We start from the raw sequence: 27,959 nt of genomic DNA on the forward strand, positions 1-27,959 counted from the left end.
GGATGAATTCGGCCACCATCCGTATCCCAACAACCCCAAGAAAAAGCAGGGACCACCTGAGAGGACGGACGTTGGCGGCATCAATTCGAGGAACTGAAGCAAGGGGCGGCTGGACTTGACTCGCGAGTCACGGCAAGCAGAGTCAATCCTGTGCAAATGTGCTCGTATACGAGTAAACTCCAAGTCTACCCGGTTCGGAGTATGGAACATTCTCCGATTGGGGTATGTACCGTTGAGATTGAATACCCCATCGGGGAGGATCTCCGGGGTTACACAAAAGCTTAGAGAGTGGCCAATCGCCACCCAATCAGTGCTCCTTGCGTCCGTCCACTGACCCATGTGGGACTTATATGCAGCTTGAAAAAGGACGTAAGTGGAAAATGGACATGTGCCATGTTGGTAGATTTTGGCGACAAGGTGGGACGAGCATCCCAATAATTTCCGAACAGTTTTCTCAGGGCCAAACCTTGTAGACTGCTGGGCTCTACACGGCTCGAAGACCATCCGTCAATTGCGCACATTCAGTGCTTGTGGTGGCTCGGTTAGGCTAGCCAGAGCGATCCAACCCTCTGGTACGATGGAGAGGGCGAGACCGCAGAGATTGAGAGGACGCACGTACAGAAATGGTCTCAACACTGGGGCTTGGGTGATGGAAACAGAAATGCTTCTTGGTAGTCGCTACTATGCGTCTGGTCGACCTGCTCAACTGGGTATAGCAGATCACGAAATGCGTAGAATGCTGAGTACCGTGCTGCTAGTGAAACATCCATTCTGCCTTGTTGAATTCCCAGGCATGTTTCAAGCTGGCAGACATGCGATGGCCTGACCTAAGAAGCAAGAGGTTAGTCAGAGCTATATGGCCACCGCGACAAACTACTCATTTGACCTAGCCACACAGTCCAGTGCTTGGATCTCATTTTATTCTACTATTGTGCCCCAAGCATGGAGTTAGTAGTGACTGGGATTGTAGGAGCACCTTAAATCGTTCACTTGCCGTGCGTAGACAATATGAGATCCGCGTGACATAGAAGTCTTCTTGCAATCCACGCTGTATTTTGGCTTGGTGTGAGTCCATCGGCAGGTCAACTGGCCCTGCCCTTTGCAAGAGACAGCCGTTCAGAGCAAGGATGCCCTTATTGACCCTGCAGCGTCTGGAAGAGCTCTTTGCAGCATCGGAAAAAGTGGTCTCTTAATGGAAAGCCCTTTGACCATGAGTTGGCCATAGAGAAACCATTTGCATAGCTGATTTTTTGACATGGAGTATATTGTTCTTCGAGTTGTGCACTCACCAGACAGCGGGCCAGAAATCGTTTTGTCAGGCTCCCACCTCCGTATTGCAGTGCTCGAAGACTGCCTCGATCGAGGATGCAAAGAACCGTTCATCAGAATTTACTGAATTCTCCTGCGATAAGAAGATGGCTTCTGGTCGCCTGAGTAGACTGCGGACGTCCCATGATCAACCAAGTAAGTGGCTGGTGTCCAAATAAGCTCGCATACTTTTAACGCCGAGGACTTGAAGCCTATCACAAACCTCTTGTCCATTACCAATTTGGAACCTCCTAACGCGTGCCAATGCCAGAATAGTCGTATAGCCGAAGACATCAGCTTCTGTAAGCTGATTTGAGAGAGTCGAGGATGCCCCCTTCACGTCAAGGTTGCAATTCCCCTTTCTAGAAACGACAACTTCAAATATTCACGGGCAGTCATCCCGGTCTCGATGCTATTAGTAACGATCTTGTCGTCCGCGTCCAATGAACGCACCGTGGACTCCAAAATAGCAGACTCTGGCACTGAATATCCATCACATCCAATGTGTGGGTTGACAGGATAGGAAATCCTACGTGAAATGCTCTGCTTCAATGTGTTCTACGCCTCACGCGTGGGTGTGTTTAAAGCCCTTGCCGGATAAGGATCAGGATCCAGCACCCGGATCTGGAAAAGTGTTTGTTCAGTGTCGGCGAAGCTCAACCCCGCCACATATGTCCCTGCTCTTGACAGTCACTTTCGAGCGTTTCGTACAGGTTCATGCCTCCATGAAGATATCGGCACGAGTGCGAGTCTGGGGGTGGATACAACACCTCTGTACATTTGCCAAAGTATTGTCCGTAGAGAAGGCTCTATTTTCGGGTCCATGCGCGAGCCGTTCGTAGATCGCTGGGGAGGGGAACGTTCTCCGAATAGTGTCACACGATCGAGATCGGACATGCTTGGGCGCTTCCCCGCGACCACAGCCTTGCCAGGCTGCCAGGATAGGGAGTATGAACGCCGGTTTCTCGAGGTACCAAACCGGCAGCTTGCTTTGAGCATGAGGTCGGCGAATTGAGTACCTGACAAGAACTCTGCTTTCGTGGGATCCTCAGCTCGACTGTGAGCAAGACCACAGAGGCCAAGCGATGCACAAAGCATGAAAAGTGTCTGGAGTCAAGAGAAAAAGCTGTACGCGGGACGATCAATATCCCACTAAAGCTCTGGGACAGAGGGGTATCGTTAGGCAGGGCTCTGTTGGTGGATCTCTGATTTCAATGTCGGCATGTACATGAGTTCGAACACTTGAAACGGTGCTATCTCTAGCTGGTCTAATTGACCAGCTTCCGCATATTTGACAAGAGAGTTGAAGCTGCTTGAAGCAAGCTTCTGAAGAATTGCTTCGTTGTTTTTAGCATCCAGATCGCGCTGACGCGTCGGCTTTGTTGCGCTAAATGCGCTAAATGGATCGCCCGAGTTTATACGGTCGAGTTTGCGCACCAGGCTGACATTCTCCAGTTCACGTGTCACTTTCTAAGCTAAACATGGTAAGCTTCGTTTTCAATTGGCTGCTCCGTCTCAATGTATGCTTGATCTTCTCATAGACATCTTCGTAGGGTATTAGGTAGCCCTTTCAGTTGACCACTACTTCCACCATGCTCCAACCTCGAATATACAGACCTCTGGTGCCATCGGAGGCGTCTCTAGCTGTGCTGGCTTCGTCTTTGAGTTCCTTGAGTCTGTGTCCGAAACACGCGCACCTGAACCCCCGGAGCTCAACTATTTTCGTTCGACATGCTTCCCATGCACAACAAGGCCGCGCAAACGGACCCTCCGATTCCGCAGGAAGACGGCTGGGAGCCAAAAAGGGGTCTTCGGAATGGGTCCACCCAGGGAACATAATCTTCAAACAAAGAGGCAAGCAAGCAGAAGTTTCGACCACTTTTGAAACCTCGCAGATAAAAAAAATCCTGACTCGTTGTTTGTTACAGGGACGAAATGGTTCCCCGGCGAGAATGTCGGCATCGGCAAAGACCACACCCTCTATGCCCTCGAATACGGCTACGTCCGATACTATCGGGATCCCCTGAAACATCCCAAGAGACGATACATCGGTGTGGCGCTGGAAAAAGAAGGACCGAGATCTCAACTTCCCACGCCGCGCAACGCGCCCTCGCGCAGACGGCTAGGCATGTACGCCACGCCTATGAAACCACCACCGCAGTCTCAAAAGTCTGTCGACGAATCTTTCCTCGAGGCTCATCTGAGCCAGAGCAGCAAGGGCCTCGGCCAGGTGACCTTCAAGTCTTCCGGTGCTGCTACACCTGCTCCGGCGGCACCCCCAACGTTTAATCGGCAAGGAACGTATAGGGAGGCAAACGCATCGATTGGGTGGGCAGCTGAGAGGAAGGGAGTCAAGGTGCGCGAGTACGATCGCAACGATCGCTGGCTGGCCTGGAAGAAACGATCACTCCGAGTGAAGCGAGGAATGGAAGCTAAAGCCGCCAGAGCCATGAGGAAGACCAAAGGCAAGAAATCCAATAAAGGACCGAAGACTGCCCAGAAGAAAAAGTAGTGATGGAAGTTTGCGAGAGTGCGACGCAATTGTACAAGTACATGAGCAGCACCATCGTCCTAAATGGCCATGGTTATGGGGCATATTCCCAGCTCACAATAGCCACTGGGCGATTTTTCTTGATGTGTGTTGAGATAATCAAAAAGAATCTTTTGATCTATATCGGAGCCTGGCCAAAGTGTCTACAATGTATCATCTTCAGAAGGTTCTTCCAGTCAGAACATCCATAAGGGTACAAGCGAACCAGACACTGGAGACCATTTTGTGACCACAATGCGTTCGTCGCCTGACTATAAACCATTCTCGGCCTTGAATTTGTCCCAGGCCTCGTTCAGGGCGCTGAAGACGGCGCCGGCAATCATTCTCTGTTCGGTGGTAGCGTTGGTGGGAATCTAGAATTTTCAGACCAGCGTCAACATCGATCGCCTTTTCACCATATATCCAAGCTCAGCTGGCAATATTGACCCGAGTAGGAGTGGCAATGATGAGATAAATACGTACCTTGTCAGGATGCACTTTACCGATGCCCTTCATGTACTGAATCTTGACCTTGCCAGGAAGGACCAAATCGGCCATGCTTATCTTCTTCCACCCACTGCCTTCCCAGAGCACACTGTCCAGAGAACCCAGCAAGGCACGGAGATTGTCCTGTTTGCCGGATTTCCACGCATTGATGCGTGCATCAACAGACTCAGAGAGACGGAATTTTTCGTCGTCGAGCTTGTCCGCAGCAAGGTTTGCGGCGCGCAGACGAGAAACAGCTTCCGCTGGCTTGACGCTTGTAGACGCAGGGGCGGGCGGTGATCGGCGGAGGGCTGACGAGGCTGGAGCCGAAGCGGGACCGGGCTTCCTCGCTGCTGTTGTAGAGGTAGGTTTGGGTTTCTGTGGGTTCGCTGCCTTCTCTGCCCTCATTCTGCCTTGGATACTCGTCGCACCGCCGTGACCTCCTTCCACAGCTTCTCTCCAGACAACAGCGGCCTCGGTCCACTTCTCCATCTGCTCTAGTGCTTCAGCTTTGCGCATGAGCGCCTTTCCATAGTATTCGCGCATTGGCTTGTTACCCATATTGCCTGGGCTGGTGACCTCTATGTGCTCATTCTCACCCTTCGATGGTCCTATGATCATTATGGCCTTGTCGGCATCCATGATGGCTTGTTTAGGCTCGCCTATTTTCAGCGCCGTAAGAGCACGGTTTGTCAAAAGCACAATGGTTAGCGGATGGGATTCCGGTAAGTGCGACAGGGAAGTTGCATAAGACTGGTGTGCCGACGCATAGTCACCACGCTTGAAATGTTCGTTACCTTTCTCGCGGTGGGAGTGACTGGCTTGGAGAGCGATGCTGGGGATGGAAGGGACCTGACGGGTGGGAGCTGGAGGTCGGACTTGAGTTGCAGTTGGGTCGACCCGTTGTTTGACCGGTTGAGATTGAGATCGAGTAGATGGTTTGTTCATCTCCACATGAGTTGCCGCTGCGCGTGGAAGGGAGGAAGAAGAGTCCTTGAAACCACCTTCGAGAAGATCCGAGTTCAGGACGGCTGCTGGCGGTGCATCATGAACCGAACGAGGTGGTTGTTTCCGTCGTCGAGCTGAGCTGACATACGCTTGAGCAGCCTGTTCCTCGGCAGCTGCGCGGGTTAGACTAGCTCTTGAACTCGCGGCAGGGGATTGGTTTTGCTGTCGTAGAAAAGCTGGCTGGGTCTGAGGAAGTGAATCACGCAGCCGTGAGGGTACAACGGGCGACTGATCCCGGGAGTTGTCAGCACTCGAGTCAAAATGTCGCACCGGTCTGGAGGAAGTGGAAGGTCGTGATGCAGAGGTTGGTCGGTTGATTTCCAGCATCATCGCCTCATCCGTCATGCTTGCTTGGCTGGGGGCTTCTGCGCCCGGTCTACTTCTTCCACGTCCTGACTCGACCACAGGCTGTCGTTGTGGCTGTTCCTTTCTGGTCGGTCGCTCTGCTACTTCCCGCATCCACCGGGGTTGATTGCCAGCCTCAGTTTCAGAATTGAATTCCTGGACAGCTTGCTGAACTCGTTTCGTCCCTTGCTTCCACAATGAATTTGCCGTCTTCAAGAAGTTACTGCCGAATTCTGTTGCAAGCTGTTCGAAATCTTTCTCTCCATTTTGAGTGGAGCCTTTTGTACGTCTGGGGCCTTCTCCGTTATCCCATGGTGGTCTCGTCCTCGATGCATGGGCTTCATTCCGGGAGCCTATCCTGTCATTGTCCGAATCTCCTATTTGCCCAGAGGCAGTTCTTGACTGAGCTTTTTGCCGCGCCTCGGCGTGGGCTTGGTTCAGTAAGTAGCCCACGGCGGCCTGGACATCAATTCCTGATTCCGTCGCCTCTAAGGCGACTTTTGCCTTGTCCGCCGGGAATCCCATATCAACCAGCTCTGCCACAGCTTTGTCCTGCGGATGACGGTCGGTGGCCGGGCTTCCCGTGGCTAACGGAGGAGATTGAGATTTTGCAGTAGAAACAGGCTTTCCAAGAAGCCCGAGCACGTCGTCATCATCACCCGCAGCGGTGCTCGCCGTCGCCGCAGTATCTGCCCGCCTAGGGGGAAGTTTTGAGAGTCCGAAGGGGTCATCATTGTCGTCAATGTCCACATGCTTTTTTGGAATGTATGCAGTAGTAGCGTCGTTTTTAGGAGCGGTGGGTTTATTGAAAGCAGCAAATAGATCGTCGTCGGTATCGTCTAACTCGTGATTCTTGTGGTTCGTGGTCTGATTCTTTGCGGTATCGATCGCAGGCGTCCCCCTCCCACTACCCAAATTGTTCCAAAATTGATCATCTCCGCCAGCAAACTGATCATTCAATCTCCGAGCCTGGTCTTTCTGCTGTTGTGCCTTAGCCTCCACCTGTAACCTTTGCTGTTCTGACAACGAGAGATTCTTATGCGACGCCGGTCCGAAGGAAACGAGGTTCGCGAAGCTATCGTTTCCGGGGGTCGACGGCTTGGAGGGAGGCTGACTCGTCGCCGAATTGAATGGAGAGGCTCTCCCTGAGGTTGGCGGAGTAGGTTTTAATGTATTAAAGGCAGAGAAGTTCGATGTCGCGGGTGCGGGTTTCGAGTTCTGTCCGTTCGCCGGGGTCGCGCTCCATTTCAACCCCGCTATATCCTCCATTGTCGCAAAGACTGAATATTCATGAACAAGGGTTGAACATGTCTAGAGCGGCCATTGTATGCCCGATAGTATCACCGAGGAGTGACGCGGTGTGTTCGGAGAGGGCGGGAAGGAACTTGAGCGTGTGCCGTTTAACAACGGATATTGATGCATTTGTCCCAATGGGGCGGGAGACTGCGCCACACTTGCAGCCACATCTCCCTTTCCGGGGATAACTTTGCCTAGGTTATGTACTAGGTATCCGCACTATTACTTGTGGCCTGTGTGGTCACGGTGGTTTAATTCAGGGGAGTGTCAGAAACTTGTCTGTCACCTGAGGGAAAAGAGCTTCGGAGATCAAAGTACAAGATCATAATATCATCAAGGTAGGCTAACAAAATCCAATATCCAAATGCATCGTCCCTCGTTACCTTTGGGCACTCAGGCAGGCTGGAACTCTGAAGTCAACCACCTGTTCCGCGGGACCAAGCTGAGCCTTTCCAAAAACACTCATATGGTATTCTTTAGGGCTCTCCAAGTCATCCTCACCACGTAATACCTCCGTTTTAGGACGTCCGCTCGCATAGGCTGCTCGTTCTTGAACTGGTAGTCATCCTTGAGGTCTCGCACGCCCTCCCAAGAGGATTCATCCAGCTCGCCCGTCCACTCGAGAATGAAATCTTCTTTTACTAATGGGAATATCCAGTGCTTGGCTCTTTCGACAACTACCTGTAATTGCGACTTTTTGCGCTCGTCGGTCTCAAATTCCATGACCAACTTTCTCAACCCTCTGATTCTGCATACTGCTCCTCCCCAAGTTCGTTCACTCATGTGATCGTTGATGTAAGTTAGACTTGGCTCAGGAGGCTCAGAAAGCATCTCCTGACAAGAGGTTCGATCAGGACGCCATGGACAGATGCCTAGACAGTCACTGGAACCGAGGGGAGACTCCCAGGACCACCAGTCAGCGTGGCGAAGCGTTAAATGAAGGCAGGGCGTTCCGAAAGAGAACTGCCAGGCGTCTGTTGTCAATAGGTTCTCCAAATAATACTGTTGGGTGAAGATGTGAACTGTTTGTATTGCGTTTTTCTGGTCCTCGCCCAGACTGTGATACCAGGGAGTCCATCGAGCCGTATTACGATTATTGCTGGAAGTGGATTTCCATGGACCATTGAACAGCCAAAAAACATGCTCGTTGACCGAGATGGGCAAGAGACGGGTTTCGCGGTAAACCCTCCTACAAGTCAACAGCAGAGAGCAATCGATCTTCTGATGATAACGATAGTCCGGTCGGTAGTACTTCCGGTCGGCTCGGTACGGTTTAGTAGGGTCATCGTAGGAAGTCAAAGCAAGTTCGAAGATGGAAGCTCGGATCTCTGCAGGGAGTGTGAACAAGCCACTATCCCTCTGTTCATTCTCCATAGCACCGTAGATGGAGCCTCAAGCGGACATGTACTAGATGTGTACTAGGGTTCGCCTCAATGGACCGCGATTGACACAGCAAAGTCTCGGAATCAGAGCCGAGATTGTGGCGCTTGGTGTAAACAAAGACTGGGTTGTTTCAGATCGAGACGGTGCGATGGCGAGGAGGAAGCAAAGAATTGACGGACTGCTATCGATCAGGGCTACTTCCTAGCTTCACTGAAGGCCGGACACTGGGATTTTGATCGTGGCTGGTTCGCAGGCTGTCACTACTGTAGCAGAAATGGACGACCTGGAGATAAGGCCATTATATATTTTGAATTTGCAAAATCCAAAATCTTGGTGCCTGCTACATCTCAGCGAGTAGCCCTCGTAGCCAAGGGTCACTGTCAGGATCAGCGTACCTTGAAACATTGCTGCCTTGTAGGCGTGATGGGCGCGAGAGGATCCTGGAGATGTCCCTGCGTAACTTTGGAGGTCCCACTTCAAGGGCTGTGGTGGCGGCCACGCGAACAAAGGATTCGCAGGAATCGCAGGAAGATGGGTTTGGGCACTGGGGGCCATTGGAGAGCGAAATAAGCGCGACTATCCCCCCGAAGGCCAGCACAAGTCAACTAACGCGGGGTCTGTGAAGTTCCCAAAGTTGCCTGAACTTGGATCACGGAACCTGGCCAGTAGTGAAGCAAACGGCGCAGCCAGCCTAGGCTACTTAGCGAGGCTAACGGCCACCACCACCGCCAACAGTGCCCAGCAGTGCCAGCACAGGCCACAGCTAGGCTTCATTAGGCTTCAATCACCCCGCCAGAATCTCGGGGCGCCGGTTGTCTTGCGCCATTGCGTCCCGCGTGGCCGCAGCAATTCGATTGACCGTCAAACAATCCCCCTCTTGTTCTCCTGAACGCTGCATATCCGTCTTGAGACCTCAATCTAACGCGGTTGATATCTCAGGACAATGGACGGAGAAGGAATGCTTTGGGCTTGGTAGATAATATGGAGGCAACACATGCGATACACATTCCCTGTACTTTTCCCACTGACCACCTTTTTTTCACTCCTTCAGATTTCAGCAGCTGAAAGCGAAATCCGCCTTGTCTGTTTTCTCCCCTTCCCTCATCTTCCACCAGTAGTGATTCTTGCACTCTTTTCTTTCCCCTTCAGATTTCCCTGACGCCGATTTCATTCGTGTTCCCCTTGGCCGTTCTGGCTTCTCGCTCATTCGCTTCAGAGTCCTCGCTTCACCCTGTACTTCGGATTGCTTTCTCGCCAGAAAAAAAGCTTTGTCACGCTTCTTTCCTTACAAGTTCATCACCGCGTCGTCTACCCAGTCAAAGGTCTTTCAGTGAGAGGAAACAAGCAAGCAGACATCCCAAAAGATAGCGATCGTGCGAAGTGAGCCCTCATTCATCCCGTTTGGCTGCATGGCCACTGTCTCTCGATTGCCCCTTGCAGCTGATTAGCAGGGCATCCGGCTATCGGCTTTCCTGCATCTCCCCGCCCGCCGCGATAGGCCAGTCGTTGCGTCGAGAATCATTAGGTCTTATCCGACATGAAGGGAATTTTCAAGAGAAAAGATTCAAAATTACCATCAGATGACACCACACTTGACAAAACCCTTTTGCGCCCGGCCGTAACAGTCGAACGCATATCCAACTACTCGCACAAGTCGCCAAAGCTGATAAGTTCGAAATCATCCTCCCCATCGTTAGCAGGCACCATGCCGGAGATCGCCATTCCTGAGCCGCCCGATCCAACATCAAAACCAGCAGCATACCTCCGAAGCATCCATGCTGTTCGAGAAAGGACGAGGCTGGTGCTCGAGGAGGCCAAGGTCAATGCACTCAATCACTTTGATGTAGACATATCCAAGTTCAAGGACACTGCCGACTACGTGGTTGCCATCATCAAGGTACGCGGGGGGAAACATGTTGAGTCTTACCTGTGTCTAATCGTGTACAGCGTGATTTCCAGGGTGATTATGCCTCTATCCCACCTCATGGTCGCTGGCAACATTTTGAAGTCGGTGGGAGACCCAGGGTAACCCAGTTGTTGCAATCGTGGCCAACCTCAATTGACAACCAAGAGAGGGCCCGTCGATTGATTGACTTGTTCTTGGTGTCTGTACTCCTCGATGCCGGTGCCGGCACCAAGTGGTCCTACAAGTCCAAGGAGTCTGGCAAGGTCTACTCCAGGAGTGAAGGTCTGGCTGTAGCAAGCCTCGAAATGTTCAAAGCCGGAACGTTCTCCAGCGATCCTAGTCAACCTCACCAAGTGGATGCCGCTGGACTGAATAAAATGAATGTGGAGATTCTGGCAAAAGGGATGCAGGTCTCAGACACCAACCCTATGTCTGGACTTGAGGGGCGGACTGGGTTACTGACTCGGCTTGCGGCTGCTCTGCAGAATGCTGAGATATTTGGCGTTGAGGGCCGACCAGGGAACATGATTGGTGAATTCAAGCGTTTGTCTCTCTCTCGAATGTCTGCTGATTGCAAACAGACTATTTGTTATCACATCCTACGACTCAAGCAGCTTCGGTTCCTGTTATTCTCTTACCTACGCTATGGAGTGTTCTTATGGACGGTTTATCCAGTATTTGGCCAGCGACTCGAACCACTATTCAAGGGGTCTCTCTCGGTGACGCTTGGCCTTGCCGTGCTATGCCCAGATCCCCCCCAGCACAACCTTGGGAGACCATTGTTCCCTTCCACAAGCTTACCCAGTGGCTTTGCTATTCCTTGATGGTTCCAATGACCAAGCTGCTCAATGTTCACTTCGCCGGGGCAGAATTGATGACTGGACTTCCTGAGTATCGCAACGGAGGCTTACTGGTTGACACAGGCCTGCTCACGCTCAAGGAAGAGGACAGGCAGCGTGGGTTGAAGATCTACCATGAGATGGTCGGAGATGGCAATGCGATCGAAGTGGTTCCGACTTTCCCACCCAGCGATGACGTGATTGTGGAATGGCGCGCTGTCACTGTGGGCTTCTTGGACGAATTGCTTGTTTCAGTCAATGCGGGCCTTGGTCTGCAGGGCGCGCAACAGTTGACTTTGGCCCAAATGCTTGAGGCAGGAACTTGGAAGGTGAGCATGAGCAGAAAGATGATCAATGTTTTGCGCTGACAATGTTTGCTAGGGAGGACGTGAAATTGCTCAGGTGTCGCGCCCCATCACTGGAGGCCCTCCCATTGGCATCATTTCAGACGGCACCGTCTTTTGAGTGACGACTTCTACTGTGTTTATGCGATAATGGGTTACGCGGATTTTGAGGGTCACGAAAAAGCGAGATTCAAGACCGAGACCAGAGATTACGAGACGACATATGCGCTTGACGATGTTGTAGTATGGGTTACTTCACTGTGGCAAGTTTTATTCTTCACTTCAATGCTGGCAACTCTTGTTGAGCTTTGCAGAAGATGAGTCCAAGACCTCTACACTTCCGCAAGGTGTGACGGAGTGGAGAGCGCACCCGAACTCGGAGTATTACATTCAAAGTCATTATTGTTGGTGCATTGACTTGAAGATGCTCCCTGAAGACGGTTTCTTCTACTTGGGAGAGGACGTCCATAGGTCTCTTTGTGACATTCTCTTGTCTTTCATCTTTTTACTTGATAGCTGGGTGGTAAGCGACACCATGTGTCAATGATCATGCGCTGCCCTCTTCGCCTCTTGCTCCCCGAGACTTGGGTGAAGACCAAATCATGAGAGTTGGGAGGCAGTGATCACCTCCAGCCATAGTCCATTTCTCTACTCTCGCCTGTGATTCTGTAAGACTGTGACAAGGAAATTGTTGGATGTAGGAAGTAGCTTTGCAAACGACATATCTTACCAGGTGAGTCTGGCTGCTTTGTCGATTTCACATGTCCTGGGATGACCTCCTACATTGGGTAGCCTCGCACAAGCCCGGCAGCCTGGCACGCCTGGGTCTTGGTCCCTTAGTCGCAGGTGTCTCCGCACCGCAGCCACTAATTGCCCGATCTTGATCCCCAGCTATCCATCTTCCCCGCCTCACATGTACTCTTCCAGCACAACCATCAAAGGACCACGAAAAGTGCTTTGCACTTGAAAGGGTGGAGGCATCATGGACACGCGCAAACGGAAGAAGAAGGTCCTCTTGATGGGCAAGAGTGGCTCAGGCAAATCGTCGATGCGCTCCATCATTTTCAGCAACTATGTCGCGAAGGACGTCCGCCGACTCGGCGCAACCATTGACGTGGAACACAGTCATGCAAAGTTCATGGGTAACCTGACGCTCAACCTTTGGGATTGTGGAGGGTATGGCCTAGCAGAACATGCCCTGCTTCACGTTTTGTCCAGATGTGACTAACGCCCCTGTGTAGGCAAGACGCATTCATGGACTCCTACCTTAACGCCCAGCGCGAAAATGTCTTTTCCGACGCCGAAGTTCTCATCTACGTCTTTGACATCGAATCCCGAGCAGTCGATCAGGACCTTGAGACATATAGCCAGGTGATCAAGGCGTTGAAAGAATACAGTCCCAATGCGCACGTCTTCTGCTTGGTTCACAAGATGGACCTGGTGCAGAGCGAACATCGTGAGAGGATATACGAAGAAAGATGCCGCTTGATCATTGCCCGGTCGGAAGGTCTGAGCTTGGAGACATTTGCGAGCAGTATCTGGGACCAGACACTCTACAAGGCTTGGGCAGGCATAGTCCACAAGATGATTCCGAATCTGGTGGTGATAGAAAGATTTCTGACAGCCTTTGCGAAACAACTCAAAGCTGAGGAGATTGTCCTTTTCGAAAGATCTACATTTCTGACCGTGACGAATGTGGTCACGCAATATGGCGAGGATAACCCCAACCTTGACCGACATGAGCGAATATCGAATATCATGAAGAGCTACAAGCACACGGCGGCACGAAACACCAGGACGACGGCGGCGAGCGCAGGGTTCTTGCTGTTCAAAGTCCAGACTCCTCGCTTCAATTGTTTCCTGGCCAGATTTACGGAAAACACCTATATATTTGTTGCCATCCCTCCCGGAGAGGCTGCGTTTAATTGTGCGGTCTTGAACACGATGATGGCGAGAGACGCTTTTAGCAAGAAGACTGGCGTTGAAGGATGAGGTGGCCTCTGATGGGCAAATCTGCGATTATGTCTGGGCCCTCTACCCTGATTGCGGGTACCCATGCAGCCGAATCAATCGAGCTGAAAATCGGTACTTCCGAGGATGGTGAGTGCCGATACAAAACATCAAAGAACGGGCCGGTCCACCACGAGGTTGGACATGCAGTCCGCTTTGCTACCTGGTGCACGGTACAACGATTCACAGCGATGTCCGGGCATCCGTATCCGCCAGATTAGATCGAACTACGGAGGTACGCCAGCGGTACGAGTGACTAGGGAATCTCTGTGTACGACAGCTGGATAAGGCCTGCTTGGCTTACTCGGGGCGCCGAGGGAAAGGACAGAGCAGACCCTGACGTTGTTCCTGGACGGTGCTTTAGTATCGCCATCGAGTATATCAATACTTGGACTTGTGCCTCCGCCTCAAGGCCAATGTTGATACAACTGGACAATGTGTGTCGCTACCTTGCGATGAGGACGTTGTCCAGGGATGTGGCCGTGTCAAGGAAGCATGAAGGCAAGGGAGGCCTTATTATGGTAGCAGCAGGTCATGGAGCTTGGAAGCGACGTGTCGAAGGAATGACATATCTTTTATCCAGTGGGTATTCAGTGTTCAGACAAGATACAGAGGTGCACTCTCGGGTTGTCACAGTATAATGTACTAGGTGATTGAATGCGGAGGCAGGAAGCTGCGTGACCAATGACCGGCGTGCCAAGCAATCCGGAAGCCGACTTTCCCGACTTTCCCAATTTTCTTTCGACCTCATCGCGCTCAATCTCACTTTTCCCGCCTCCACCTTCGTACTTGACGTACGACCTGTGGACATCCCACCCTCGATAACACCGTACAAAGCATTCTTCGGTCGATCGGGTCACGAAACGTAGTACGAAGACTATGAGAAGACACATTCGGTGCTCTAGCCATGCCCAAAGAACGCCAGACATGCACCGAGTGCTCGATGCGCCGGCAAAAGTGTGACCGTAACCTACCCTGTGGTCGCTGTGTCAAACGGGGCGATGCTGCAAAATGCACGCGCGAGTGGCCTGAAGGCGGTTACGATCCTAAAGTTCACCGAATCTATCCTCGTTCCTCCACAGCAGCAGACGCCAGTCCCACAGCCACTGACACGTCTCCTCAGACCAACAATGTCAACCCGGCAGAAGCTGTTGTACACCCTTCCCTTCGAACTCCCAAATCCGTGACTTCTGGGCCTAGTCCACACGACCAAACATCGGCCTATCCAAGCAGTCTTGGAACCGCGCCAGCAAATGGCCCAGTTACTGACGTCGACAATGCCGCATCCGTACTAGAGTTCCTCACCTGGGGACGGAGCAAGCTATCGGATTATGATCTAAAGGCGTTGGATCTCCTCAAGGAGCCTCACCAATCTGGCACAGCGGCGCTTCCCAAGGACAACGGACCCGACTGGGATGTTTCAAACGGCCTTGGCGGGACTGGGGCGGCCCAAGTGTCGTTTCTACAACTACTCCTTCCCAGTCGTAAACAGGTATTTCAGTTGGTCGAGTACCACGTTAGCTCCATCTTGTGGTATCACGGGTGCTTCCATGGTCCCACATTTTACGAAGAGCTCAAAGAGGTATATAAAGGGCCCAGCGGACTGCAAGTCAGAAACATGGATCTCAGATGGACCGCCTTACTCTTTGCCGTAATGGCAGCAAGCATGACTTGTGCCAATGAGCAGCTGGCTATGAGCTGGGGCTTCAAGAAGAACGAAAGAGCCAAGCTGACCAGGCAATGGTACAAGGCTACGGTATCGTGCTTAAATCTTGCCGACTATATGTGGCGACATCATATCTACTCGGTCGAAGCCATTACCACACTTACTATGTCTGCTCATATCTTGGGGTTCAGCAACACTCAGAGCACCTTGCTGGGAGCCGCACTCAAGATCGCCCAAGGGCTTGGTCTGCAAAGACTGGGACCAGAAGACGACGGGAGCACCAGCGCTGGGTCTTCTGTTTTATTGACACCTGTCTTACGAGACAAGATAATCAAACGTGAAACGGGAAGGAGACTCTGGCAACAGTTGTGTATTCAGGATTGGTTCTCGATCCCCTTTTCCGAGATGTATTCCATCCAGAGGATACATTTTTGTTCGCTCAAACCTATGAACTGCGATGAAACCACCATGCTACCTCTACCCGATGATGTCCCAAGTATGACAAGCTTCCCGAATTTCCTTGGTGATATCGCAAGCTTGATGCCGCAAATACATGATGCAATTATCTCATCGAACACATTATACACCAAGTACGAACAAATTCTAGACTACGACGCACAAATGCGGGCCCTTGCGACGGACGGGCTCCCTCGCTACTTCTCCATGAGAGAACCACTCCAGCCAGAGTGGCCCGCATTTATCCCTTGGGCGCGACGGAGCTTGACCATTTGTTTTGCTCACAAGATCATCATGATTCACAGGGCGTTTCTGGGTCGCAGCTTTACAGAGCAAGCATTTGACTTTACACGTCGAACATGCATGGCAGCTGCAAAGACAATACTAAAAGAGGCACGACAGGCGTATGATGAGGAAGGACCTATGCTCTGGATCGATCAAGCTTTTATGGTCGCCGCAGGAATAACACTCGCCCTGGACATCTTCCACCGTGGACCCAACGAACCTGAGTACGAGGAACACCGGAAGCTGGTGGAGAATACCATCACAATGTTGGGCAAGTTTGAAAACAGCATGATTGCAATGCGCGGCATTCGTTTGCTGTCATCCTTGCTTGCTGAGCAGGCCCGGTTGACGGCTGATCAGACCCTGGAAAACTATAGAAAGCGCACACATGACACTATGACTGGAGATCACGGTCAACCCAAGCGGCAGAAATTCAATGTGCCCAAATTTGTGGAGTCGTTTGTTGGAAACGACTCATTCACACATACTCTGCGGTCTGCAAATCGAGGTGCCGAGCCGTCACTCGAACTGTATGAACCGACTGAAGCGAAGACACCTGGACCACAGGATCCGATGATTTCGTCCGACTTGGGATACGAGACATTTGAACAGCTCTTTCCACCCCATACCGGTATCAGTAACAACTTTCTCTTTGAGGATCTGCTGAACTTCGACATCTGAAAAGATTCCATGCTGCAAAGAATGGATGTATGTGCGAAGGTGCGACTGGCCTACAGTATCAGCGGCGTACGATTATCGAAGCACCATGATTGGACGATAAAAGGCGGGGAGGTGGGACGGCCTTATCCGTTGTACATACGAGTACACAAACTTTATCGATATCAGTTGGCACGAATGACGACTATAGGGTACGAGTGGTTGGCTGATATAAACATCCAGCTGAGTATCGTGTGGTAACTTCCTTTCTATCAATCTCTTCTCGACCACCTAGAACACGACGCAACTCAATCAGCTCCAGCCGCCCGGGTTGTCATCTCTCCCCATTCAATACCCACTCTAAACAGACAACCTTACATGTTCTATCGAGATGGGCGTCGAAAAGACCAAATACTTGGACCGTCCAATTCCCACCATTTCGCTCGCCAGTTACGAGTCCCGCATCGATGAAATCACCTCTCAATTGGTGTCTGCCGCTGAGAATGTAGGGTTCTTCTCTGTCATTGATCACGGTATCACTCCCCAGGAGATCGACGAGATATTCGCTCAGTCAGCTCGATTCTTTGACCTACCAGACGAAACGAAGGCGCAAGTTCCCTTTTCTTCAGCAAACAATGCTGGGTGGGAGAAGAATTCGCAAGTCCGGCCGTCAACGGGTGCTGCTGATAGAAAAGAGTCGTACCAGATGCAGTTCGGCGCAAACATGGAGGGCAAGTGGCTCGATGACTCCGCTTTGCCAGGTTTCAAAGACTCGGCTCTGAAATTTATGTGGAAGGCACAAGGAGTTTCAGAGAAACTAATGACTTGTTTCGCCAGAGGACTGGGTTTCGAGGATGATTACTTTATCAAAGCTCACGATGTGAAGAGGTCGGAGAGCCAAACAGTGGCCAGACTCTTGCATTATTTCGAAACCCCTAAAGAGAATAAAAGCGGGGAGGTCTTCCACCGTGCAGGAGCCCATACTGATTGGGATCTATTGACGCTTTTATTCCAGAAAGAGGGACAGAGTGGCCTCGAGGTATGGTTCTTATGCTGCCGAGATAGACGCAATCTTGGCTGACCTTCTGACCTACAGATCTGCCCAGGCCGCGAGGCCTCCACATCCTTCGCCCACGGAGACACTTGGACGAAGGTGGCTCCATCTCAAGACGCCATCATCTGCAATATTGGCGACCTCCTGATGTCCTGGTCCGATGACCGGTTCAAGTCGACCTTTCACCGCGTCAAGGCACCCAGCGAGCCCGATGATTTTTACGGTGAACGCTACAGCATTGCCTTTTTCAATCAGCCATGCAGAGATGTCATCATCCAAGGTCCGCTGAAGAAGTACCCTGTGGTGACAGGAGAAGAATTTACACGGAATGCGATGCGCAGGAATTTTGAGGCTTTGGAGAAGAAGCGACTCGAAAAGGAGAAGTTGGAGGAAGAAATGGAAAAGGTCCGAAAGCTGGTGGAGCGCGAGGGTATCAGGGGTGCGAGTGTCGAGAGTGGTGGTAAGGTCGTTGCTGAGATTGGCGCTTGACTGGGGTCGTTCGTCGGACAACGTTATCGATTTTTTGCGAATAGAAAACCTCACAGAGAGAGACCTCAAGCGATTGGGTGTATTGTCGGTGCTTTTACCATTTGTTCTGTCTCGTTACCAGCACGGCAATTGTCCTATCGCCCACCATGGTAGGTAGAAGAATAAACGGACGGTGCCATATTCTCGAAAGTCTATACGGGGCACCTATCAAACAGAGATATGTAATTCGGACCGGAGCACATTTGATAGTAGAGGGCCTGGTGGTTCATAACTCTCTCACACTTTCTCTCCAGGCGCTTTCCCTTTCTATGCCCTACATGCCTTTACTCTCATCGCTTCTCCTTAGTACGACATATCCCAGGGTACCTCGGTAAGATAAGTCACCTAGGTGTGCGCTTTGCGCTACCTGCAAGGTACTCCTTTCTTTCAGTTTCCCAGTTTCCTCTTTCGTTACCCCCTCCCTCGTCCTCTCGCTCCCTCGTTCGTTCATTCATCCATTCGTTCGTTCGTTCCTCACAACCCCGCCATGTGCGTCTCGTCCTCGAGGTGTGCCGTGTCTGTCAGCGGGAATGCCTCGCCTGTGGCTTCGTCCCGGATGGGGACCGAGGGGACCAGCACGAAGAGCACGCGGCAGGGTTCGGGGCTGACGTTTTTCCAGGCCTGTTTTGGGGAGGATGTCAAAACAGTGAGGAAAGAAAATGAAGAAGATACTTTGCACCTTTAGAGATGAGATGTCCTCTCAACGGAGAGGGAGGGAGGGAAGAAAGATGGGGGTTGGTGGGGGGGCGGACATACATGATTCGTCCCCCTCTGGACACAGATGTCCCCCTCGCCCATGACCGTCTCAGACCCGTCGTCCAACACCAACGTGATCGTCCCACTCAGGACAACGCCAAAGTCGACGCTCTGCGTGCGGTGCATGATGTTGACCTCGTCCCTCGTCCCCACCTCGGGCAGGGCCGGAAAATCCACCACGCGACAGTACACGCCCGAGAGGTCGACGAGGCCGATCTTCCGCCCGTGCACGTCTGTCCAGGCACCCTGCACGTTGGCGGCCGGCACCCCCGCCGTGCGGAAGATGTTGGTGAAGCCTGGGATGATGCCCGTGGGCGGGGAGCCGGTCGGGTCCAGTGGGTTTGCGGGCGTCAAGGCCCGGTCGGACTCGATTATCGATTTTCCCGTGTTGGGGTCGTGGCCTTGCTTGTTACAACCCCGAGCCGAACCCGGAACCCGAAGGCGGGGTGGGGGGTTTAGAGTCAGTATTTGTATACATTCATCGTTTTACTAGTGTTCCGTCTGGTTTCTAGGAACAGGACGGATTCTGGGGGTGGAAGGGAAAGGAAGGGGAAGGCCAAGGGGAGAGAGAGGTATGAACATACCGGTCACAATTCGTCGCACGGTCGGGAAGGACATGGTAAATCGGGGATACGGTATGTGTATGTTAGACACGTTTGGTGGTCGTAGAGTAAGTAATACCTGACAAATGAGTACCGTACCAAGTACACAAGCTTGCCAAGGTACTACAAGTAACGTGGAGAGAAACACGGCGGTCCTGCACTAGACGCAAGAGAAAGTTTGTGGTCTGTTGATCTGTTGATCAAGTAAAATGTCTAATATATACGACGAGATGATACGCATGCATACTGTAGGTCGCTAAGCCGGGTTTGTTGGCACGAAGGAATATTGTTGAGTCGTAATACGTGCCCCCCAGTACAGATCGGGGAATGGGATATTATATTTAGCGGATATCTTACTCGTTGTGAACCGAACCACGAGGACCTCTCACAAACCTACCAGATCAGATCAAATCGCATCAAATACAAATAAAATAAAATAAAATCAAAAAGACAACGCCACGACTGATAGATGCTGGCTTATGCGAATCATTGCAAGAGAACAAATAGTAGTTACAACTATGGGGAAAATGGACAATCGTACAAGTACATGCCGTTGTTAACTTCGCCGTTGGAACATTGTGTTATTGTAGCATTTGTTGATGACTGTCAGTCAGAAAGTACTCTTCGCCCAATTGTTTCCTATCGCAGCTCAACCTGTTATAACTAGATGATTGCTAAAACCGGTGACGCTGATCCTGGTATACTGTTGTCGTTTTCGTAGTCCTCATGCCATAAGCCATACTCCGTCTTGAATCCCATGGAGGTTTCGTACCTGCTTCACTATTGCTCAAGCACCGTGACGCCGATTGAATAACTGCTCCGGTAATTCACCATTTCGACCTCATGCCATCCCATGTGGTTCATCACGAGATTTTGGGTCACAAAAAGGCAGCAAGACCCAACAAAGCAGCCCCGGCAATACCAAATCCAGTTGGCAAGAGAGCAGCGGCATTATTGGTGGTGGTGGTGGACGCGGTCGCAGTAGCAGAGGAAACGGCTGAGTTGACATGCGAAGATGCAGCTGCCGTGATAGAGCCGGCCTGGCTCGTGACAGCACTCAATGCACTGGCCGCATCAGTGGTGATGCTGCCAAGGATATCTGAAGCGGCAGAGGTGAGAGACATGAGTGTGGCGGCAGCGGCGGTGTTGCCAGTGGCAGCTTCAGAACTTAGGCTGGAAAGACTGGCTGAGAACGCAGACTTTGCCGAGCTGAAGCTCTCAGCGATGGAGCTCTGGGCATTTTCGGCTGATTTGGAGGCAGACTCGGCGACAGAGGCGGCAGACTTGGATACGGAAGCGAGAGACTTGGACAATTCTGACGAAGCCGATGCCAACGAGCTGGAAGCTGCGGGAATCAAGGATGAGGAGTTCGCCGTGATCATGGAACTAGCATCGCTTTGCTGTGCCCACGTGGGGGCCACAGCGACAAGGAAACAGGCAAGAAAAGTAGAGAGGTGCATGATGAGGATGATATCGCACGAAGGTTTAGTGCCGATGAAATGAGAGGAGGCGAGATGAACAGCAGGGTCGTCGAAGAAGATGGAAGGAAAAGAATTGCAACCTGAGATTGAGATTGAAAAGCATAAATACCTTGCGAGGCTGTTGTGGTTGTGGCTGGTCTGGGTGTCTGTTAGTTGAAGGTTTGAATTTCAGCTGGTCTGGGGAGGTTGAGGTGCGTCATGGGAACTTGATAGAAAGTCAATTGTACGAGGCGCAAGTGGTTGGTGCGGAATGAGAATGGAAGATGCCGTCATTGACAGTGCCAAGTGCCAAGGCAAACTAAGCTATATGTAAATTAGCGTCAGCCACTGGTTAAGCCACTCCGGCCACTCCTTGTTCCTCCTGTGGCTGAATACATATGATCAGTATACCTAGGTACACATGTCGGTAACGAATGCCTCGTACACACTCGTATATTCAGCTTACGAGGTTCGGTGGTTGCTGCAGAACAGGGGGATCATCTATTGCTCTGAGTGGTAATAATAATGTGACCATATCTCGAACAACCCTGTGGCTTTAAAGTAACCGAAGAGTCGGAGGGTCAATAACTCTCTAGACCAAGTACTTGGACATGTACTTCCCATCCAGGCATCACAATGTATTCCAGGGTTGCGTGTTGCGTGTTGCGTGCTCGGCTACAGGATAGGTACGGACTACTCCGTACATGTTACCGAGTATGCGAGTCTATGGCTTTGCGACGCCTTTCCAGTGCTATGTATGATACCATCACAGTACAGAGAACTGGCACGTGTATTGACAAGCCGAATAATTGGACACGCTTGGAGTGCATCAGCATCCCAGTCATTAATCCTGATGGGCACGGTCATTTCTAAGAGGAGTCGGCGACAAGGTCTGCAAGGCTTGCCGTTGGATGCAACATCAATCAAGCTTCTTTCCGCCCCGAACCGGCCTTGTTCAACCACTTCCCATTGGCTCCCATCGCCTGTAGCAACAGCTCTTCTCTATCAATGCTCAACTCTCCACCCCCCGACGTGCTCATCGACATCATCAATTCCGCCTTCCATATGGTGCAAGCTGACAAAATATAAGCGACGGTCTTTCTCTTCGTGCTTAGCTCTTTGTTTTTTGCCCTTCAACCTTGACTCGTCTGATTTTTCCACCCAACGCGTCCACTTCCGTCGTTTTCCAGGATGAGCACTTCACTCTTTCTACTCGCCCTCGCGTTGGGCTCACAAGCGAATGCTGCAGCACTGCCTTCTTCGGCACAGGCGACGGGCCTCGACATCAGCAGCACCCTCCAAAACATTCTGGCCAATACGCAAAAGAGCGATGGCTACACCTACCCGACAGACCTGACCAGAGGGATTATGCCTGTACGTCTCACCCTTTCTCGTGTCTGTAATTCTAGAGCATGGGGAAAGTATTTTTTTCTCTGGGCCACTGTCCCTGCTTCACTCGAATTCTGTCATCTCACATCTATATCACCGTAGAAACCAATCCACTCGCACAACGACTACTGGCGCGACGTTCCCTTCTATTCCGCCCTCTCGGTAGGTTGTGCCTCGGTCGAGGCTGATGTCTGGCTCTACAACAACACCCTCTACGTCGGCCACGAGCAATCCGCCCTGACGCCCGCGCGCACCCTCGATTCGCTCTACATCCAGCCCATCCTGGACACGATCCAGCGGCAAAACCCGTCGTCTCCGTTCGTCACGTCGCCGACCAAAAACGGCGTCTTCGACACCTCGTCAGGTCAAACACTCCTGCTTTTCATCGACGTCAAGACCGACGGCCCGACCACGTGGCCCGCCGTCGTCAAGGCCCTCGAGCCGCTCCGCACGCCGGGCTACCTCACCACGTTCAACGGCACAGCCGTCACCACGGGCCCCGTCACCGTCATCGGCACCGGCAACACGCCGCTGGACCAGGTCCAACCCGTCCAGAAGCGCGACTACTTCTACGACGCGCACCTGCACCTGCTCAACTCGACCGAGTCCAACATCACGGCCGCCGTGTCCCCCGTGGCCTCGACCGATTTTGCCGCCCAGTTCGGTACCATCAACGGCACGGCCTTCAACTCGACCCAGCTGGAGCTGCTGGTCAGCCAGATCGAGGTCGCCACCTCAAAGGGCATCCTTGCCCGGTACTGGGACACGCCGGGCTGGCCCATCAGCACGCGCAACGCCGTCTGGTCGACCCTGCTCGAGCAGGGTGTCGGCCTGTTGAACGCCGACGACTTGCCTGCCGCGGCCGGGTTTGGTGCTTATTATGGCATGTGGTGAGAAAAGAATCTCGCTTTCTCGCTTGGGAAGTCTGTCTAGAGAAGGGAGTGTGAGGACTGTGGGCACTGTCTATATGGAGCGAATCTCGTCTCCAGGCCAAAAAAAAAAGTAATAACGACTCAAAGGCGAGACGTGGATCTTTTTCCTAGAGAATATAGAATTATAACAGAAAAAGAAAAAGAAAAAGACACTGCTGTACAGTTTCTGATATTCTGACCTCCAAAAAATCAAGAAATATCCGTCTCAAAACCCGCAGAATGTTCTACGGGGCGAGATCATCTATCTACAGCTTACTCTTTTCTCTCTTCTCAAAGCTGCCATTAGCCGACACGGTATAGTCCTTTCCGCTGCTCCAGCCCAGCCACTCGCTCAAGGCCTGTTCGCCACCTTCACCCGGCTTTAACGCCTTGCCGTACCATTGCATTTCGACTTTCCGTGCCGGCGACGCAGTCAGCCCGACGATCGGCCGATGCTCGTAGCCGGCGGCCTCCATTTCTGCGTGTTCGAGTACGGGCGCACAGCACGCGTCGGTTCCGTCAAAGATGGCCTCCCACTCCTTGCGGGTCTTCTCCTTGAACCGCTTTGTGAACAGCTCGCGCATATACGGCCAAGAACGCTTGTCTTCGCGGGCGAGCTTGCCCGGGACGACTTCTGCCTCGGTGAAACCCAACCCCTTGAGCAGCAACTGCCAGAATTGTGGCTCCAGCGCACCGACAGACATGTACTTGCCCGCATCCTTGCACTCGTAGCTCCCATAGTACGGGGCGCCTCCGTCTAGTTGGTTGGTGCCCCGCTCCCCGCTCCACATGGGCGTCTTCGTCAAGAGTCTTGGAAACGTGGCGAGGAAACTAGCACCATCCACCATGTTTGATTCGACGACTTGTCCCTTCCCACTTGTTGCGCGGTGGATCAGTGCTAGAAGGACACCCGTGAATGCGGCATGACCGCCACCAGCAAAGTCTGCAAGGATATTGGCGGGGTGTGCAGGCGGAGAACCCTTCGAACCAAGCATCGACAGCACACCAGACACGGCGAGGTAGTTGATATCGTGACCGGCCATGGCAGAGTATTTCCCATCGCGACGGAATCCAGTCAGTCTGACCACGATGAGGCGAGGATTTTTCTTGAGCAGCACAGTCTCGGGATCCAGACCAAGTTTCTCGAGCACACCTGGTCGGAAGGGGTCGATCAGAACGTCCACATTTGGAATGAGGGAGAGGAAGACGGCGACGGAAGCAGGGCTCTTCAGGTCCAATGCGATGGAACGCTTCCAGCTGGTCAGGAGATCACCACCGCTAGAGTTCGGTCGATCGACACGCAGGACACTGGCGCCCCAATTCGCGAGGAGCAGACCACAAAAGGGACCTATATCGATTGATGAGTGGTCTTGCCATATGAGCTGCTTGAGAGAAGAGGGTTGCGTTACCTGGAGCCAATCCAGCGAGTTCGAGGACGCGGACGCCTGTTAGAGGTGGACTGGCAGTCATTGTGGCGGATTAATTGGAGAACTCAGAGAAGCTGACGCCAGAACAGAAATATACATTTTTATCAGAGAACTTCAACTCATATTGTACTCGGCACCACCTGTGGTGCACCTGCGCCAGTGAGCGCGGCCTCGTGGATGCCGAAGTGACCGAGGCTCATCGAAATCTGGGGAGCCGACGAGCCCGAGTGGGAAGACTACCTATGGCAGGTTTGCCGGAAGTTCCTTGTTCGGTCTAACCTGTTTCGACGCCTCCATACTAAACACCAAGTATCGAACACCGAGGATACGACACACTGCCTTGTATCGATCACGTTTCTAATATGCCCTTTGGTTTCCTCGAAACAGTCACGCAAAACTGTACAGTCATCCTCACTGCCATCCTGCATCATGCAAGAGCCCTTGATTTCTGATTTGAGAAAAAATGGCCAGCCTACCCGTCGGTGCCATCACCGAGTCCCCTCAACGCGAGTGGCACGAGTACAACCTGGTCAGGCGTGCCATTCCGCTCTCTGCCTGCTCATCTATGAGCAGGGAGCCAGGGTCAATTTCCCTGTTCAATGAACGCACTCAGTGTTCTTAAAGCTGGACGTGATTTTGGCTCCAAGACCTGTATGCCAGCCCTGGAAGCACAGGAATTTGTTGTTGGGATGAGCCATCCTGAAGTCAATAGCCCCTAGAGCGCTCATCAGGCCGAGATTGCTCAAATATATTGTCTCTCTGTCCCATATCTGAAGACTGTCAAAGGTACAGAGCTGTCACCTTATTTTCCCGTCTCCATTCGAGCCTTTTGTTGGTCACGAACATTTTGAACCCTCGGGCCAAAATTTCTCCCCAGAAAAGCATTGCCGGATGGGTATGCAACTTAAGCAGGTCTTCACCTCAGCCTGGTCTGCGCTTCGGAAAATACCCCATCACGTCGGCCATGTAGGGCTTCTTGCTTTGCGAAAAGCAAAGCTCCAGATCCTACCCCAGTTGACAAAATGGAAGGGACAAAAGGAAGAACCGAAGGTTGTCTTGTACAAACATCGCGGCATTGCCATATTGGGCATTCTAACTCAGGCTGCATCTCTCGGCGGCGTCTTGACGCTATTGATCTTGAATGTCAAGACTTTGTTCATTGGAAGTCTTTCCACGTCGGCGGTGACTGCCTTTCAATTTGCGGCCAAATTGTTGGAGTTGCTGATGCAGGCTTCACTAGCTGTTGTCTTGCTCGATGTGATCCGCTGGCAAATCGTTCGGAATCAAGACCTTCCGCTCGGGGGGCTCGTGGCTCCCTTGCGCATTGCAGACGTGTCATATCTCTGGTCTCTGGAACTCTGGGGTTCTCTGACCTCGAAGACCTGGCGAGGCTACCGCAAAGCATACTTGGGCCTCTTGATATTTGGCACAGTCGTCCTCGCTGCCCTAGTTGGCCCTTCGGGGGCAGTCGCCCTTGTTCCTCGTCAAATCACGCATTCTACTGCTGAATACCTCAACATTTTGAATCCTCAAGATAACCTCTTCCCTCTCACTGCCAGCTTTCTGTAAGTGCCCCTTTTGTCCTCTTCTCAGACGTTGCTTGTTGATGCTCTCGGCTCTCTTAGTGACACAGGCGCCGCTTTCGAGCAAGGCATCACGCAGCTTAGCCAGTTCTTCGGCCCTGGCCCATACCGGCTCCTTGACTCGGAAGGCATACGACTATTTGAAACACCCTCTGATCTAGGTTTGCCCCGGCCTGCAGCGACGGTCCCTTCCCGCCACATGTCGTATATTTTGCGATCACAGAGTGCGAACCTGCAAAAAGACTCGGCCTCTCCGTTCAATGTCTTGACGATGAAGACTTCTCAAGCTCTCGTTCAGAGTGCCTGCAACGAGAACGACCTATACGACTTGAAGCACAACCAAACATACCTGTCTTTTCCGAGTTCGGAAGCACCACTGGATAAGCTCGTTACATGGGGTGAAACGCTTGGACACGCTACGGTCAACGGCACGATTCTGTTCTTCACGAATCTGGCTCCTTCATCTCCTTCACGGAGTTCCACTCTCATGATCTATGGGACGACAGAACCCGTTGACCGAAGCTACGTGGCAACAGCGTATGCTTGCATGATCGATGCGACGTGGACCAGTGTGACGCTGAACATATCGGCCGCCGACAACAGCTATAGTCAGATCAATTATGTGCTCCAGACGCAGTACGATGGTGGCATTCCGCAACATCAGAAGATCGACCTTCCACATGCTTGGACTGATCAGCTTCGATCCGCCATTTTTGCCTCTCAGACCGCGCTCGACTTCCTCAAAAGCCATCTTTACCCAGCACAAATGATCGCCTTGGCCCTTGCCAATGGCGACGCCGACTATCTCCAGTACCACGGTGTGGTTCTCAAGCGTGACGATGGCAGGGATCCTGACACACAGGCCCTGTATACATATCTGGACAAAAGACATGCTTGGGGTCAGTACGCCGGTGTCTCGATTGACATTGACCAGAATGCTGCATTGTCCAACCCCCCTTCTCTCACGTACCAAGTGGTGTATCAGTCGCAGCACGGCTTCGGTTACAATGCCGAGGCGATTACTGTGCAGCTATCGCTCGCAGTGCTCGGTCTATTCTGTGTCTTCGTAGCGACGCACATGTTTCTACTGCTTTTCACCGGCTACACCGGGACCAGCTGGGATAGTATCAGTGAATTGCTGATGCTAGGTTTGATGAGTCGAAAGCCGCAATACCTAGGCTCTCATACCAGCGCGGGTTTGGATACCCTCAACATATTCCGTGAGCCGGTCAGTGTCAAGGTGAATGATGAGGGATATGTGGAACTGGTGTTCGAAAACGACGCAGCTGGCAAGTTGGGGAGGAATGCGCCTGTAGTGGTCAACAAAGCTTATTGATTCTGAGGTGCGATCAGTCGCAGATCTTGTAGCGATGATGCTATACAATACCAGAAGCTGAAGGGAGGTAAGGAGGAGTCCCCAATACCAATTGAGGTGAATTGTTACCTCTTCATAAGAAGGCTCCCTCTGATGACTCTCTACCTTTGTCGGCCATGTCCCCTTGTGTTCTCCAACATACCACGACCAGCACCACAAACGATCGCTGCCGACGTAAAGGCCCAGCATAACGGACAACTTGAGAAACGATGACAAAAGGTCGGAGGGAGGTGCTCGTTTGCTCGATGGTTTCGTCCAGAAGGAAGTCACTCTGGCCTACTCAGACTCGCCGTGCAAGAAGGGGGTAGCCAGCATATCGTTCCTATGGACCTTCCTTCCGACCCTCGCGGGCAGG

At 52.1% G+C, this 27,959-nt stretch overlaps 12 protein-coding genes across 12 annotated transcripts; 7 read left to right on the forward strand and 5 right to left on the reverse strand.

Annotated features, from left to right (window-relative positions):
• Positions 1–3,124: 3,124 nt before the first annotated feature.
• On the forward strand, positions 3,125–3,820 carry AYO21_03116 (hypothetical protein; the record flags this gene model as incomplete). Its single annotated transcript, XM_022653090.1, has 2 exons — positions 3,125–3,128; positions 3,237–3,820. 2 exons carry the CDS (start codon positions 3,125–3,127, stop codon positions 3,818–3,820), a joined length of 588 nt encoding a protein of 195 aa, XP_022514483.1.
• A 290-nt stretch (positions 3,821–4,110) lies between these two features.
• Positions 4,111–6,946, reverse strand: AYO21_03117 (hypothetical protein; the record flags this gene model as incomplete). Its single annotated transcript, XM_022653091.1, has 2 exons — positions 4,111–4,212; positions 4,322–6,946. The coding sequence occupies 2 exons, from the start codon at positions 6,944–6,946 to the stop codon at positions 4,111–4,113; spliced, it is 2,727 nt and encodes a 908-aa protein (XP_022514484.1).
• Positions 6,947–7,435: 489 nt separating this feature from the next.
• AYO21_03118 (hypothetical protein) lies at positions 7,436–8,347 on the reverse strand (the record flags this gene model as incomplete). The annotated part of the gene is made up of 1 exon (XM_022653092.1): positions 7,436–8,347. One exon carries the CDS (start codon positions 8,345–8,347, stop codon positions 7,436–7,438), a length of 912 nt encoding a protein of 303 aa, XP_022514485.1.
• A 1,714-nt stretch (positions 8,348–10,061) lies between these two features.
• AYO21_03119 (hypothetical protein) lies at positions 10,062–11,566 on the forward strand (the record flags this gene model as incomplete). The annotated part of the gene is made up of 4 exons (XM_022653093.1): positions 10,062–10,253; positions 10,304–10,793; positions 10,844–11,430; positions 11,483–11,566. 4 exons carry the CDS (start codon positions 10,062–10,064, stop codon positions 11,564–11,566), a joined length of 1,353 nt encoding a protein of 450 aa, XP_022514486.1.
• An 861-nt stretch (positions 11,567–12,427) lies between these two features.
• Positions 12,428–13,437, forward strand: AYO21_03120 (hypothetical protein; the record flags this gene model as incomplete). Its single annotated transcript, XM_022653094.1, has 2 exons — positions 12,428–12,621; positions 12,687–13,437. 2 exons carry the CDS (start codon positions 12,428–12,430, stop codon positions 13,435–13,437), a joined length of 945 nt encoding a protein of 314 aa, XP_022514487.1.
• A 925-nt stretch (positions 13,438–14,362) lies between these two features.
• On the forward strand, positions 14,363–16,543 carry AYO21_03121 (hypothetical protein; the record flags this gene model as incomplete). The annotated part of the gene is made up of 1 exon (XM_022653095.1): positions 14,363–16,543. The coding sequence occupies one exon, from the start codon at positions 14,363–14,365 to the stop codon at positions 16,541–16,543; it is 2,181 nt and encodes a 726-aa protein (XP_022514488.1).
• Positions 16,544–16,910: 367 nt separating this feature from the next.
• Positions 16,911–18,062, forward strand: AYO21_03122 (hypothetical protein; the record flags this gene model as incomplete). The annotated part of the gene is made up of 2 exons (XM_022653096.1): positions 16,911–17,558; positions 17,616–18,062. The coding sequence occupies 2 exons, from the start codon at positions 16,911–16,913 to the stop codon at positions 18,060–18,062; spliced, it is 1,095 nt and encodes a 364-aa protein (XP_022514489.1).
• Positions 18,063–18,575: 513 nt separating this feature from the next.
• AYO21_03123 (hypothetical protein) lies at positions 18,576–19,475 on the reverse strand (the record flags this gene model as incomplete). The annotated part of the gene is made up of 3 exons (XM_022653097.1): positions 18,576–18,722; positions 18,858–19,258; positions 19,442–19,475. 3 exons carry the CDS (start codon positions 19,473–19,475, stop codon positions 18,576–18,578), a joined length of 582 nt encoding a protein of 193 aa, XP_022514490.1.
• An 862-nt stretch (positions 19,476–20,337) lies between these two features.
• AYO21_03124 (hypothetical protein) lies at positions 20,338–20,919 on the reverse strand (the record flags this gene model as incomplete). The annotated part of the gene is made up of 1 exon (XM_022653098.1): positions 20,338–20,919. The coding sequence occupies one exon, from the start codon at positions 20,917–20,919 to the stop codon at positions 20,338–20,340; it is 582 nt and encodes a 193-aa protein (XP_022514491.1).
• Positions 20,920–22,110: 1,191 nt separating this feature from the next.
• On the forward strand, positions 22,111–23,202 carry AYO21_03125 (hypothetical protein; the record flags this gene model as incomplete). The annotated part of the gene is made up of 2 exons (XM_022653099.1): positions 22,111–22,293; positions 22,411–23,202. 2 exons carry the CDS (start codon positions 22,111–22,113, stop codon positions 23,200–23,202), a joined length of 975 nt encoding a protein of 324 aa, XP_022514492.1.
• A 283-nt stretch (positions 23,203–23,485) lies between these two features.
• Positions 23,486–24,689, reverse strand: AYO21_03126 (hypothetical protein; the record flags this gene model as incomplete). The annotated part of the gene is made up of 2 exons (XM_022653100.1): positions 23,486–24,567; positions 24,629–24,689. 2 exons carry the CDS (start codon positions 24,687–24,689, stop codon positions 23,486–23,488), a joined length of 1,143 nt encoding a protein of 380 aa, XP_022514493.1.
• Positions 24,690–25,537: 848 nt separating this feature from the next.
• AYO21_03127 (hypothetical protein) lies at positions 25,538–27,565 on the forward strand (the record flags this gene model as incomplete). The annotated part of the gene is made up of 2 exons (XM_022653101.1): positions 25,538–26,211; positions 26,272–27,565. 2 exons carry the CDS (start codon positions 25,538–25,540, stop codon positions 27,563–27,565), a joined length of 1,968 nt encoding a protein of 655 aa, XP_022514494.1.
• Between the last annotated feature and the right edge of the window lie 394 nt (positions 27,566–27,959).

This window comes from Fonsecaea monophora, assembly GCF_001642475.1.
Source record: "Fonsecaea monophora strain CBS 269.37 chromosome Unknown Scaff15, whole genome shotgun sequence".
Taxonomy (NCBI): Eukaryota; Fungi; Ascomycota; class Eurotiomycetes; order Chaetothyriales; family Herpotrichiellaceae; genus Fonsecaea; species Fonsecaea monophora.